The 15,730-nt window shown below is 37.9% G+C and overlaps 2 protein-coding genes across 20 annotated transcripts in view; one reads left to right on the top strand and one right to left on the bottom strand.

The window, feature by feature from the left end:
- C12H11orf65 (chromosome 12 C11orf65 homolog) overlaps positions 1-15,730 on the top strand; it is a 152,942-nt gene that overhangs the window by 79,196 nt on the left and 58,016 nt on the right. The window contains exon 9 of one of the 19 annotated variants that reach the window (XM_071075555.1): positions 5,794-5,891. The exons of the other annotated variants lie outside the window; for them this stretch is intronic. Within the exon in view, the coding sequence (XP_070931656.1) occupies positions 5,794-5,875 (82 nt within the window). The 3' untranslated portion in view covers positions 5,876-5,891. The remainder of the gene's footprint in view (positions 1-5,793; positions 5,892-15,730) is intronic. 19 annotated transcript variants of the gene reach the window in all.
- The window catches only part of LOC105493755 (ATM serine/threonine kinase), a 133,799-nt gene continuing 129,527 nt past the window's right edge, over positions 11,459-15,730 (bottom strand). The window contains exons 62-63 of the mRNA XM_071075542.1: positions 14,365-14,501; positions 11,459-14,261 (exon numbers count right to left, since the gene is read on the bottom strand). Of these exons, the coding sequence (XP_070931643.1) occupies positions 14,078-14,261; positions 14,365-14,501 (321 nt within the window). The 3' untranslated portion in view covers positions 11,459-14,077. The remainder of the gene's footprint in view (positions 14,262-14,364; positions 14,502-15,730) is intronic.

The raw sequence follows: 15,730 nt of genomic DNA, 5'->3' as shown, positions 1-15,730 counted from the left end.
AATGTTATTTGTCCTTGTACAGAAGTTCCTTAGCAGGCTGACCCTAAGTAAGGGTTACTTAAATAAACCCAGGAGCTATGGATTTCTGAGGCATGGCTTCCTGAAGAATGTTATTTAACCTATACGATTCCATGGGGTATCAAATTGAGACGTTTTGTGATTTAAATATCCCTGCTCTGTGTAATGCAAACCCACAAAACCTTTACTGGAGACCTAATCTGTTATTCTAGGCCAGATAACCCATGTTCAGTGTGGCTGAAGCTCCACAGTCCAGCTGTCCCAGACCTTTCTCTGCCTTTTCTGAGCCTCGATTCCCTGTATCATTGAAATTATTTGTAAAACTTCATACTGAATGAAATCTTTATGTGAATCTGACATGACAATCCAATCTTTTGTTAGTTCACATACTAATATCATCACGTAAATACCTGCTGAATTCATGTATTTCGTCTGTGCTGTCACAAACATAGACCATGCTACCATCATCTTTTGCTAACTGGTTTCTTTGACTCAGGTCTTGTTTTCCACACCACAGCCAAAGTGATCTTTCTAAATACAAATGTATTTAATTTTCTTCACTTAAAACACTTCAGTGCCACCTCATGGCAGCCAGGTTAAATCCAAACTTTTAAATATAGTTACAATGTCCTTGATGAGTGATATGGTTTGGATTTGTGTCCTCGCCCAAATCTCATGTAATTGTAATCCCCAGTGTTGGAGGAGGGGTCTGGTGGGAGGTGATTGGATCATGGGGGTGGGTTTCCCCCTTCCTGTTTTCATGATAGTGAGTTCTCACGAGATCTGGTTGTTTAAAAGTGTGTAGCGTGTCCCCTTTGCCCTCTTCCTCCTGCTCCAGCCATGTAGGACTTGCCTGTTTCCCCTTCACCTTCTGTCATGATTGTAAGTTTCCTGAGGCCACTCAGCCATGCTTCCTGTGCAGCCTGTGGAACCGGACCCAACTTAATCTCTTTTCTTTATAGATTACCCAGTCTCAGGTAGTTCTTTATAAGCAATGAGAGAACAGACTAGTACAATGATCTTGCCCCTCTTTACCTCTCCAGACTCACCTTTCTCCACTTTCCATCCCCATACTATTAATATTCCATCATCTTCATTTGCACTCTATAACCCAGCCATATTGAAGTTTTCAGTTTTGTAAATGCACGATTCTGTCTTCCCACCAGCTGATTGCCCTGTATTAAATGCTCCCTCATCAGTTCCTCCAATACCATTTTTCCGATATTCTATGGAATATTGGTGAGTGTGGTTGTCCCTTGGCATCCCCAGGGGATTTGTTCCGGGCTCGCACAGACACCAAAATCTGCGGATGCTCAAGTCCCTTACATAAAACAGTGTCATGTTTACATATAATCTATACACATCCTCCTATATTAGTTTAAGGCATCTCCAGATGACTTGTAATACCTGATACAATGTAAATGCTATATAAATAGTTGTTATACTATATTGCTTTAAAATCTGTGTTATTTTAATTGTTATATTGGTATTTTTTATATTTCAGATATTTTTTATATGCAGTTGGTTGAGTCTGTGAATGCAGAACCCTCAGATATGAGGGCCAACCATGTTTATTTGGCTGGAATTAACACACAAAAAATCTGATTAATAGTGATTTAAACAAAGAGGACTGTTTTCCTCAAATAGGCTATTCCACAAGTCACGTTTGTTCAGCTATTTAACGATGCCATCACATAGCAAGGCTCTTTCTACCTTTTTGCTCTACCATCTTTAATATGTGGCTTGTTGTGTTTGAGCATGTTCTCTTATGGTTGTAAGATGGCTGTGAAAACTCCAGACATCATGTCCATGATAGACAGAAAAGGGGCACCATAGCAAGTTCTCCTTTTATCAGAAAAGCAAAAGCCTTACTAGAAGCCCCTGCCTAAGTCACCTTAGGCGTTGCTGAACAAAACCGGGTCACAGGGGCACCCTTGGCTAAAAGAAGCTAGAAAAGCAAAAATCTGTCTTTCAGCCTCCACAGTGGAAGGAATAAAGGACTGGAGATGACTGCTGGGTCAAAGGAACAGAGTTCACCACACTCTCCAGTCTGAATTACTATATGTTCCCCAAAGCACCTTGTACTTTTACCCATCATGACACTTAGCACATTGTATCTTTAAAAAACTGTCCATAATCCTAATAGACCAATGTTTATACCTCAAGTATAAAAACAAATCAGCCAGAAAATCTATTATTTAGTAATAGATTTAATTTAAAAATCTGATTTATTGAGATAAAATTTACATACAGTTTACCCATTTTGAGTGTTCAGCTTGATGAGTTTTGACAAATATATGCATTACGGTAATTTCCACAATATGTAAAACATTTCCATGACCCCCAAATTGTGCATCTTTGTAGTTAACTGACTCACTTCAACTTAAGCCCCTGTCAACCACTAATCTCTCCATCACTAAAATTCTGCCTTTTCTAGAATGTTATATAAATGAAATCATATAGTATGTGGTATTTTTTTGTCCCACTTCTTTCATTTAGCATAATGCTTTTGAGATTCATCCATGTTGTATCAGTAATTCATTCCTTGTTTAATGACTAGTGTTCCATATCACAATATGTTTATTCATTCACCAGCTGATAGACATTTGGTTGTTTCCAGGTTGGGGCCATTAAAAAAAGCCGCTATCGACATTCATACACAAGTTTTTGTTTGTTTGTTTTTGAGACACAGTTTCACTTTGTTGCCCTGGCTGGAGTGCAGTGGCACAGTCTCGGCTCACTGCAACTGTGGGGTTCAAGCGATTCTCATGCCTCAGTCTCCCAAGGAGTTGGCATTACAGGCACCTGCCAACACGCTCAGCTAATTTTTTTTTTGAGACGGAGTTTTGCTCTTCTTGCCAGGCTGGACTGCAATGGCGCAATCATGGCTCACCACAACCTCCGCCTCCTGGGTTCAAGCAATTCTCCTGCTTCAGCCTCCCAAGTAGCTGAGATTACAGGCACCTGCCACCATGCCCGGCTATTTTTTTTTTTTTTTTTTTTTTGGTATTTTTAGTAAAGACAGGGTTTCTTCATGTTGGTCAGGTTGGTCTCGAACTCCTGACCTCAGGTGATCTACCCACCTCGGCCTCCCAAAGTGCTGGGATTACAGGTGTGAGCCATAATGCCCGGCCTCATGCACAAGTCTTTATGGGGACATGTTTTAATTTCTCTTGGGAAATACCTGAGAGTGGGATTGCTCTGATGAACAATAAGTATACGTTTAACTGTTTGTTTTATTTTACTTTGGGTTCCGGGATACATGTGCAGAACGTGCAGTTTTGTTATATAGGTATACATGTGCCATAGTGGTTTGCTGTACCTATCAACCCATCATCTAGGTTTTAAACCCTGCGGCATTAGGTATTTGTCCTACTGCTCTCCCTCCCCTTGCCATCCACCTGCCCACGGCCCCAGTGTGTGTTGTTTGCCTCCCTGTGTCCACGTGTTCTCACTGTTCACCTCCCACTTATGAGTGAGATGTGGTGTTTAGTTTTCTGTTCCTGTGTTAGTTTGCTGAGGATGATGGCTTCAGGCTTCATCCATGTCCCTTGTAAAGGACATGATCTTGTTCTTTTTTCTGGCTGCATAGTATTCCATGGTGTATATGTGCCACATTTTCTTTATCCAGTTTATCGTCGATGGGCATTTGGGTTGGTTCCAAGTCTTAGCTATTGTAAATAGTGCTGCAATAAACATGTGTGTGTGTCTTTATAGTAGAACAATTTATATCCCTTTGGGTATATACCCAGTAGTAGGATTGCTGGGTCAAATGGTATTTCTGGTTCTAGCTTCTTGAGGAATTGCCACACTGTCTTCCACCATGGTTGAACTAATTTACATTCCCACCAATAGTGTAAAAGCATTCCTATTTCTCCACAGCCTCAGCAGCATCTATTGTTTCTTGACTTTTTAATAATCGCCATTCTGAGATGGTATCATTGTGGTTTTGATTTACATTTCTCTAATCAGTGATGTTGAGCTTTTCTTCATACATTTGTTGGCTGCATAAATGTCTTGTTTTGAGAAGTGTCTGTTCATATCCTTTGCCCACTTTTTGATGGGGTTGTTTTTGTCTTGTAAATTTAAGTTCCTTGTAGATTCTGGATATTAGAAGCTGGAGGCATCACGCTACCTGACTTCAAACTGTGCTACAATGCTAGAGTAGCCAAAACAGCATGGTACTGGTACCAAAACAGACATATAGACCCATGGATCAGAACAGAGACCTCAGAAATAACACCACACATGTACAACCATCTGATCTTCGACAAACCTGACAAAAGCAATGGGGAAAAGATTCCCTATTAAATAAATGGTGCCGGGAAAACTGGCTAGCCATATGCAGAAAAATGAAACTGGACCCTTTCCTCACGCCTTACACAAAAATTAACTCAAGATGGATTAAAGACTTAAATGTGGCTGGGCGCGGTAGCTCATACCTGTAATCCTAGCACTTTGGGAGGCTGAGGTGGGTGGATCACCTGAGGTCAGGAGTTCAAGACCAGCCTGGCCAACATGGCGAAACCCTGTCTCTACTAAAAATACAAAAATTAGCCAGGCATGGTGGTGGGGGCCTGTAATCCCAGCTACTCACGAGGCTGAGGCAGGACAGTCGCTTGAACCTGTGGGGTGGAGGTTGCAGTGAGCCGAGATCTCGCCACTTTACTCCAGCCTGGGCGTAAGAGCGAAACTCCATCTTGGTTGGGGGGAGAAAAAGACTTAAATATAAAACCCCAAACCATAAAAACCCTAGGAGAAAACCTAGGCAGTAACATTCAGGACATAGGCATGGGCAAGGACTTCATAACAAAAACACCAAAAGCAATTGCAACAAAAGCCAACATTGACAAATGGTATCTAATTAAACTAAAGAGCTTTTGCAAAGCAAAAGAAACTAGCATCAGAGTGAACAGGCAACCTACAGAATGGGAGACAATTTTTGCAATCTATGCATCAGTTTATTTTATAATCTGCTTTCTAAGGTGGCTATACTATTTTGCATTTCCACCAGAAGTAAATAACTTTCAGTTGCTCCACTTGGTTTTTATAAACTGATATTGTCTGATGTTTTAATTTTGCTTTTCTAGAGGATGTATAACAGTGAATGACATCTTTTTGTGATTTTAATTTGCATTTCCCCAATGACTAGTGATGATGAGGATTTCTAACTTGCCATTTTTAATATCTTCTTCACCAAAGTGTCTTGTTCAAATCTTTGGGCAATTTTTAATTAGGTGTGTATCTCCTTATTTTTGTGTTGAAAGATTTAAAAAATATATTCTAAAACCAAATCCTTTATCACATACTGTTTTGCCAGTTTGTGGCTTGTGTTTTCATTTTCTTAACAATGTCTTTTGATGAGAAAGAGATTTTAATAATGCCCAAGTTACCATTTTTTCTTCACTGGTTCCTGCTTTTAGTGTCTTATCTAGGAAATCTTTGCCTAAACCAAGGTCATAAAGTTCTTCTGCAAAATTTAGCTCTCACATTTAAATATATGATCCATTTCTAGTTAATTATTGTATGTAGTGAGGGAAGGTTTGAGATTCATTTTCTTGAATATGGATATGCACCATTTATTGGAAAGACATCTTTTCTCTGTTACCTTGAAGCCTTTGCTGAAAATCAGTAATCACTATGTAGGTCTCTTTCTAGACTCCCTGTCCTGCTCCATTAATCTGTGTGTCTATCTTTATGGCAATATCACCTTGTATTTCTTCTTTTTTTTCTTTTTATTTATTTATTGAGATGAAGTCTCTCTCTGTCACCCAGGTTGGAGTGCAGTGGTATAGTCTCAGCTCACTGCAACCTCCACCTCCCGGGTTCAAGTGATTCTCTTGCCTCAGCCTTCTGAGTAGCTGGGATTACAGGTATGCACCACCACCCCTGGCTAATTTTTGTACTTTGGTAATACACATATTTTATATGCCCAATCGTTTCATATTTTTGATGCTATTTTTTAAAAATTTCAACTTCAGACTGGTATTGATGCTATATAGAAATATTGTTGATGTCTTGTATATTGACATTTACCATGTGACACTGTTAATTCTAGAATTAAAAAAATACAGAATCTTTAGGATTTTCTACATATAGATGTTTATCTTGTGCAAAGGAAGATAACTGTACTTCTTCCTTTTCAAACGGTATGTCTTTTATTGCTTTCTATTTACATTACTGCATGGCTAGAAACTCCAGCGCAATGTGGAATAGAAGTGGTAAGAGTGGCATCCTTGCCTCGTTCCTGATCTTTGGAGATAACCGAGGTTTTCCTCATTAAATATGATGTGAGCTGTTTTTTACAGATGTCCTTTGTCACATGTCTTTTATTCCTAGTTTGATGAGTTTTATCATGAATAAGTATTGAATTTTCTCACAAGCTTTTTCTGCACTACTGGCATGATCATATGGCTTAGTTACATTGATTGAGTCAATCTGGAATAATGCCATTTGGTCATGATTTACCTCTTATATTGATAGAATTGATTTGCTAATATTTTGTGAGGAATTTTATATAAGTGTTCATGGAGGATATTGATCTTTAGTTTTCTTTCTTGTAATTCTTTTTTTTTTTTGAGACAGAATCTCACTCTGTCACCCAGGCTGGAGTTCAGTGGCACGTCTCGGCCCACTGCAACCTCTGCCTCCTGGGTTCAAGCGATTCTTGTGCCTCAGCCACCTAAGTAGCTGGGATTACAGGCATGCACCACCACACCTGGCAAATATATGTATTTTTAAATCTTTGGTAGAGATGAGGACTCACCATGTTGGCCAGGCGGGTCTTGAACTCCTGACTTAAAGTGATCTGCTGCCTTGACCTCCCAAAGTGCTGGGATTACAGGTATAATCCTGGCATCTTTCTTGTAATTCTCTGTCTAGTTTTGATATGAGTATGCTGGCTTCATAAAATGGGTTATTCTAATATTATGAAGAGTTTTTGCAGAATTAATATTATTTTGTAGATGGCACTGACTTACCAATTATTTTCTGTGTTTTTGTCCTTTTCATGTTTGAAATGCCTATGAGGTCCACTTGTCCATGATGCTTTACACTGCAGTGATTTAAAATAAATCTGGCAAGCAGCTATTTTCCTTTTTCTCTCTTAAAACCTTTGCAACTCTGATAATCATGGAAATCTAAAAACATTTTTTAAGAAATAAGAATTATTGGCCAGGCACAGTGGCTCACGCCTGTAATCCCAGCACTTTGGGGTGCTGAGGCGGGCAGATCACTTGAGGTCAAGAGTTTGAGACCAGCCTGGCCAACATGGTGAAACCCTGTCTCTATGAAAAATACAAAAATTAGCTGGACATGGTGGTGGGCACCCGTAGTGCCAGCTACTCGGAGGCTGAGGCAGGAGAATTACTTGAACCTGGGAGGCAGAGGTTGAAGTGAGCTGAGACAGTGCTGCTGCACTCCAGCCTAGGCAACAAAGCGGGACTCCATCTAGGAATGAATGAATGAATGAACGAATAAGGTTTAGTAGTATTTACGAAGGACTAGAAGTTTATATTAAATATTCAAACACTACAGTAGGGAACATTTTGGGTAGCTTTCAAGTAACCTAACATTACCATCTCCTAACAAGGCTAACAATACACAGAATCAGGTTTTGGAACCGTCAATTGAAGGACATCTTCTGTTTCCAAAACTTCTTAGAATACCATTTATAGGATTGGTGTAAAATATACAATGCTTTTACTTTTAAGAGTCACCCACACCCATTATATTTGCTACTCAGACATAAAAACAGAAAATAACAAGTATTGATAAGGATGTTGAGAAATTGGAATCCTTGTGCACTGATGGTGGAGTTGTAAAATGGTTCGGCCACTGTGGAAAAACTATGGTGGTTCCTTAAAAAGTTAAAAATAGAATGACTATATGATCCAACAATTCCATTTCTGGGTATAAAGAAAAAAGAGTTCTGAAGACATATTTGTATACCTATGTAAATAGTGACAATATTCACGATAGTCAAAGGGCAGAGACAACTCTGGTATCCATTGATGGATGAATGGATAAACAAAATATATACAGTATATACACACACACAATGGAATATTATTCAACCTTAAAAAGAAAGGAAATTCTGCAATATATTACAACATAGATGAACCTTGAGGACATTATGCTAAGTGAAATAAGCTAGTCACAAAGAGACAAATATTGCCTGATTCTACTTATAAAAGGTACAGTACCTGGAATGTCAAATTCAGAGACAGAAGGTAGAACAGTGGTTCCCAGAGGCTGGATGAATAGAGGAATGGGGAGTTGTTGAATGGGTATAGAATTTGTTTTGTAAGGTTAAAGGAGTGCTGGAGGTTGGTTGCACAACCACCACTGTATCATTATTATCGCTACTGAACTGTATACTTAAAAATGAGATGGTATATTTTGTTCTGTGTGTGTTTTTTAAGTGACTCACCATTAGTAGTATACCAGCTATGAACACACACTTATATCAGGGCAAGAACTATACGCAAGATCATGACCACTTCTCTCCTATATGTTTCTGTCCCAGTATGGGAATACTGACCTTAACCTTTAATACTGTGTCTCAGTGTTCAGTGCTCTTTGTGTCACTGCATTCTTTCAAATCAGCAATGTGTCTTATGTTGATTGCTAAGCTTTAATTCTCACGGGAGAATTATAATATCTTTCCTATTTTCCTGATTTTGTTACTGATTTTTCTTGGGATTCAAAATTTGGAAAAACAAAATTTCTCAAGAAATGCTGGAAAGGAAATCCCACTTGGAAACACTAACCAAAATGTTTGCAAACAAAATAAAGCAATAGATAAAATGGATCAGCTGAGGTTATACTAGGAATATAAGATGATTTAACCTTAGAAAATCAAACAGTGTAGTTTACATTAACATTCAAGGAAAATAATCATCATCAGTAAACACAGATAAACTGTATAAATTCACCATCTGTAATAAAACCTCACAGCAACCTAGGGACAGAAAAGAACTTCTTTAATCTGATATACACATTAAAGAAAAAAATCAAACCCTGCAGCAAACAGTAAATTTAAAGGTAAACACTAACATTTTAATCTTTGACACGAGGCGTAGGACAGAATGTCCCAACATTCTACCGATGATTGTGCTAAAGAGAGGTCCTAGCCAGTAAAGGAAAAAAATAAAAAGCAAACAGTATGGGATTGGAATATGACCCAACAATTCCATTTCCAACATTACTCATAGATGATATGATTATATACATAGAAAATCCAAACATTACTCCTAGATGATATGATTATATACATAGAAAATCCAAGATAATCCAGATATATTTCTAGAAAGAATTAAAAGAGGTTACTGTGGTTACTGGATAGAAAAATCAATATGTAAAAACTAATTTTAATTCTAACAGTAATAATTAGGAAAAACTTATGGAAAAAAAAGTCCTTTATAAGAACATTAAAAAAATAAAGTGCTTAGGAATCAACGTAGTAAAACTATGCAAGATCTCTGCAAGGAAAACTAAAACTTAGCTGAGTGACATTAGGAACGGGGGGAAAATCCCTACCTGAAAGATTTAACCATAAATGAAAACACTAATAAAAATGTCTGTCAACCAAAAAAACTCCATTAAGAGAATGAAGAGACAAGCCACAGAATCAGAAAAGATGTTAGCTAAGATGTTATGTAATCCAACAAAGGATCAGTAGAAATATCAGCAAAGAATATGTACAGGCAATTCATCAAAGAGAAAATCATACTAACAAGCATATACTAAAAAGTTTAATCTCCCTAATAATTAGTGAGGTACAAATTAAAATGAGACATACCATTTTAATCCCATCAAAATAACTATTTTATTTTGAAAATATCAAGTGAGGCAGCAAAATCACCCCTGGTTTTAAGAACCACTGCTTTTGGATCATACACAATGAAAGTATATATTTCTACATACTGTTGTACAAAGAACTATGTATGCTGTGCTTTTAATGGCAAAGGGATTTTTCAGAGGATAAATGTCTATTATGAGATCTCCTTACTTACCAAATTCTGAGTCATTATAATCTTTGTGGAAACTGACTCCACTATATTCATGCAAAATTCAGTTTGTTAAAATCTAGGCAAAAGAGCCTAAAACTCTGAAGAGGACTGAATTTATTTTAAAAATATGATAAACAAGTAAAAAACCTTTGCATTTAGGATACCAGGATCTTTGCACTTGTCATATTCTAGTACAGATCTTTTAGGCTAGAAATGTCAACTAGATCACTTTCTAGGCCCAAAGAAAGAACACTGATATTTGCCTTTTTGTCAGGAGGCGATTAAGAAACACTACTAGGATACTTAAACTGGGATGCAACATTATCAGACTGGCTGTGCAGTAGGCTCTCTGGTTCACACTGCATCGTCAGTTGCCTATCCTCCTCAGATTGGGAGCTTTAGATAGGCAGACTATGGCTGCCTTGCTCACTGCTTTCTCCTTAGGAACAAGTCCCATGCCTGGCACACAGAACACACAAATATTTGAATAAAGTGAATGAGTCTTAGTATATGCTTTTAGAATTATTTATTCAAAAACACTTTATAATAGATTCAGGTAACAGTAAAGTAATACAATCAATAGTACTAAAATAAATCTATAGAAAATAGATAATTTCATTAAGGTGCAATTAAAATACTTGAAATTGGGACACATCTCTATATTTCAAACCAATATACTGGCTTTCTACTTTTTAAAAGACTATTCTAGTCTTTAAGATGTCCAAAGTTTTTCCTCTTTGCTTTTATTTGCTTTGGACCATATTTAAATTTTTAACATTCCTAAGTGCATACATACATTTTAGGCATATACTATAATGACCAAGAGTTTTTTGTGAACCTACTGATTAGGTAGACACTTTGGGGAGGTATGACCTGCACAAAGTAGGGTGGGAGGGCTATTATCTCCCTTAATCTGGACACAACTGTTCAAGCAGTCTATAATTTATTAGCTTCTCTAATAGCTTCACTATTTGGTTTTCATTGACCTTTTGAGCAACTGACTGGCAAACCCCAGATTTTTTTCACCTGAAATCTTTTCATGTTAGATATTGTCCATATTACACTTGTACTTATTTACTATCCTCTTGCCTTGGACAACTTATTTCTCCAAATTTTGATTTCTCCAGCAGTAAATTGGGATATCACTAATCTTGCAAGGCAAAGATCAGAGATGCTGCATATAATATGTGTCAGTGACTTAGCATACAACAAATATTCTATGATTAATATTTTCAAAATCTAACTACTCATTTTTCCTTGGCAGTTTTCTAAGTCATTTGCAGAAAGTGTTCCAGCTTGCCAAACCTTTTTTTTTGAGACAGAGTCTCGCTCTGTTGCCCAGGCTGGAATGCAATGGCAACCCCGTCTCTACTAAAAATACAAAAAAAAAATCTTTTATAATCTTAATTCTGTCATCTGTGAATTAGTTATTTCTCCTACGTCTGTGATCTGTATGTAAATTTGATAAACTTTTCAAAGCCATTGATTAGAATACTTGAACAGAATAGGAGCCTTATGGCATACCACGCAAGGCTAAAGAGCGGATTAATGATGTTATTCAAAGCTCTCTGGATGCATCAACTAGCAAGAATTAGCTACAAATTCATTTAACTATACTATTATCTAGTTGATAATTTCTGATTCCACCCATGAAGACTTCAGGGCTTTCTTAAGGACATTCTAAATTTACTGCGTTTCCTTGATTTACTATAGTAGTAAAAACTACCAATATATACCAAATATTCATTTAGGCAGCTTATAAGAAAAAGATACACCAAGGTAAGTTTGTAATTTGAAATGCAAAGTAATATTCTGAACAGTTCTCCAGAAATCAAACCAACAAATTTATAGTCCAAAAAGTTCTGGAGATTGGTTTTAGGGGAGGGGAATGTGAGGAGATCAAATATGAATGAGTGCCTGCCATTGGCAGTAAAAAGAAATGCCAACTCTTCCTAAGAAAAAAATTTATATAACCTTCAAGGTCCAAATACGAGGAGAAAGCTCAACCACCCATTTGTTAATCTCTGCAGCTGGGATGAACATTTTCCTAAGGATGGAGAAGAGATTATACTCACTAATACATGAGTCAGTAGTTTTACTTTCAGGTGGCTTTTTATCTGATGTTTATCTGATATGATGACAGTTGGGGGACAGAGAAATGTTCCACTTCTAGCTGTGTATCAAACTAGATACCTAAGCCCTTCCCTTCCAACAGAATACAGAGAAATGCTAGATAAAATGTAGAAAACATTCTTTTAAATACATACCAGAACTTACAAGAAAGTAAGGGGAAATCGTTATGGTCACAAATGAGGGGAATGAGGCCGGGTGTGGTGACTCACACCTGTAATCCCAGCACTTTGGGAGGCAGAGGCAGGTGGATCACGAGGTCAGGTGATCGAGACCATCCTGGCTAACACAGTGAAACTCCATCTCTACTAAAAATTCCAAAACTCAGTCAGGCATGTTGGCACACGTCTATAGTCCCAGCTACTCAGGAGGCTGAGGCAGGAGAATCGCTTGAACCCAGGAGGTGGAAGTTGCAGTGAGCTGAGACTCCAGCCTGGGCAACAGAGCAAGACTCTGTCTCAAAAAAAAATTAAGGGAATGAAAAACCAGAGAGGTAAATATGTGAGCTGATGCTATAGCTGTCTTAGAACAATTTGCCAGTTCATTAACCCATGGCTTTTAGCTTCGACATCTATATGGGGACTAAAGAACCCAGGACTTGTCAAAGGCAGGCAGTGGGAATTAAATGTACCTCCTTCCACCCCTACCATAAAGGTGGGACACATGGAAGCGTATACTCTCAGTGAAAAAGGCATCAATCAAATATTCTGCCCACTAGCACAGGGAGATGAGGAAGTATGTCTGCCTTGGCCTGAGAAATCTATCAGTAAGTTATGCTACACTTCAGGTATGGAAACCCTAAAGCCAAGAAATTTAAAATAAGAATGGGCATGTGTCAGCAACAGCCCTGGGAATATGACATAAACAGAGACTCACGATTCCCATAGATAAAGCCTTGCTGAAAATAAACTCAATTTTCAAAAAGACAAAAATGGATAAAGTCTATCAAATACAAAAATCAACAGATATAAACAGCAGGAACTAAATTTAATAGAACTATTAGAGTGACTATCAAGTACAGACATTTAAAATAATTAGTGACATAAAAAGAAAACATTAAAAAATGACATCAAGAAACAGAGATCTGAAAAAATGATGCATAATTAGAAATGAAAAACAATTTCTGAAAGAAGAAGCCCAAGGGATAGGGTAAAAGAGATTATATACAGCTGACAAGAGAATTCATGAACTAGAAGGCAATATATGAAGGTATCACAGAAAGATAACATATATGGACAATACAGAAGGGCTTAAAAGATAAAGAGAATAGAATGAGAAGTTTCAATACACACTTAAAAAAATAGTAACTGCACTGTGTTTTTGAAATTTGTTCTCCATAACAGCTTCATTATTTAGTAACACAGTGATCTTACTAGGAAAAATCCAAATCCATTTTTTTTTTTTTGGAGACAGTTTTTTGCTCTTGTCACCCAGGCTACAGTGCAATGGCATGATTTTGGCTCATAGCAACCTCCACCTCCCAGGTTCAAGAGATTCTCCTGCCTCTGCCTTTCGAGTGGCTGGGATTATAGGTGCCCACCACCATGCCCGGCTAATTTTTGTATTTTTAGTAGAGATGGGGTTTCACCATACTGGCCAGGCTGGTCTCGAACTCCCGACCTTGTGATCCGCCCACCTCAGCCTCCCAAAGTGCCGGGATTACAGGCGTGAGCTGCTGTATCCAGCCCGAATAACCATTATTTCTAAAGAGTGAGAGCAGAGATGTTTCTTAAGACCATCAAAACATTTTTGAGTGGTGTGATTAAATCAAGTATTAAAACCAACATTCAAAAAAACCCACAATAGTTCTCTTAGTTAAATATGAATCCCTATTTAAAGTATGTTGGCAGGTTAAAAATAAAGGCTAAAATATAATTTCTAAAGGCTGAATACAAGGGTAATTCATATGCTGAAGATCACACCCAAGCTTTCCATCCGGGGAAAAGTCGGCTGAGATTTTTGGGGTCCATGGCCTGCTGTATGAGCAGATTCACTTGTCCACCAACACTAAGCACAGTGCCTTCTTCCACTCCTTTCAGTTTCTCTTGTAGTCTCATTAAGACACGTTCAGCTACTTTGTTGAAACTCTGGTCAGTATCACTAAGGACAAAAACACAAAGGTTTCAGTGAGGTGAACAGTTTAAAGGCCTTGGGAATAAGAAAATCTGAACAACTGACAGGACCTTCTTAAAATACTGCTCACCTGAGATTTCGTTTGCATTCTTGGTCATCTGCATTCACAGTAGGGTGAAGCTCAGTTTCATCTTCTGGCCTCTGCTGTAAATACAAAGCTTTCAAAGGATTCATGGTCCAGTCAAAGAGTGGATCATACAGAAGGACCTAAACAGAGAGAACATATGTATTAAAAGAACAATGTACATTTTAATCACATACTTAGAAACAGTAGAACCAGTATCATACAAATAACAGAGGCCAGTCACGTGGTAGATGATGGGGGAGGGGAACAAACATCATGCACGCTTCATGTTTCCTTGTGGAGGAAACTATCCTAGCATAATGCTCAAGCTTTATTCAACCCTGAATTCATTCTTCTTCCATGGTTAGGGGTGACATCCCTTGACCCATGTTTCCCGACTGGATGAAACTAATCTATTAAAAGGAGATAAGCATTAGTCACTTTCTTTCCTTCTCTCTCTACTCTTAACCCTGGGTTAGGGTATTTGCTTTGTAGGGCCCAATTCTTCCTCAGCCAGGCTGTCTCAATATATAGATTGGGTTGTGGGGACTGGAGAGCATGAGCAAGCCTATTTGGACCTCACTCCTAAGCCATCTTCTCCAATAGTTTTATCAGTAACAAACCTGAAATTCTGATCTCTACCCTATTCCTATGGCTCTTTTTCTCTCAGTTCTAAATCTGGGTGGATCCAAAAAGGTATAATTTATTGAAACCTCCTCAAAACCCAAGGTTTGGTGCTGTGTTTAGAATCTTGAGATATATATTAGGTGTAGAATTAGGATACCAAAACAACTGACATGGCTAGAGCAAGTCAGTGGCTTTAGGTCTTCAATTTTAGAAAGTGAGGTCATGAGGAATCTGATATTGGCAGGTCAGAACAGCTAACTGCTCTGGTATTTATAAACACAGAACTTAAAAAAAAAATAGGCTTTGGCAAATGCTTACAAATCTTAGTAGTAAGTGGAGACAATACAAAGACTGATTGTACAGGGCATTCCAGTATTACAAGGTTGGAACACTTTTTTGCTGCTACCTGTACACAGTTTCTCAGTAAATCTGCAGGTTGGGACTATAAAATGTCTTTAGTAGATTTAGTTTCAGGACATGTACTATATTAGCAGAACCAAAATCTATTTTTTAATGCTGTTTTGAGTGTCCTCCAGGACCATTAAATACTGTGGAGAAACTGAGCTTGATTACATGTGGCTTGTTCGTAAGTTCATGGGTTCCTATGTGACTTCAAGTTGGGCATTGACATGGCTTTAGATTTCAGAGATCCAAACCAGTTTCACCCACAAAAGGAAAATATTAATATATTTTATTAATGAACTAATGAAAAGGAATGAAGGCCTCTAATATAGACTAGATGGTT

This window comes from Macaca nemestrina, chromosome 12, assembly GCF_043159975.1.
Source record: "Macaca nemestrina isolate mMacNem1 chromosome 12, mMacNem.hap1, whole genome shotgun sequence".
In the NCBI taxonomy this organism is placed as follows: domain Eukaryota; kingdom Metazoa; phylum Chordata; class Mammalia; order Primates; family Cercopithecidae; genus Macaca; species Macaca nemestrina.
This window is presented reverse-complemented; position numbering and strand designations above follow the sequence as displayed.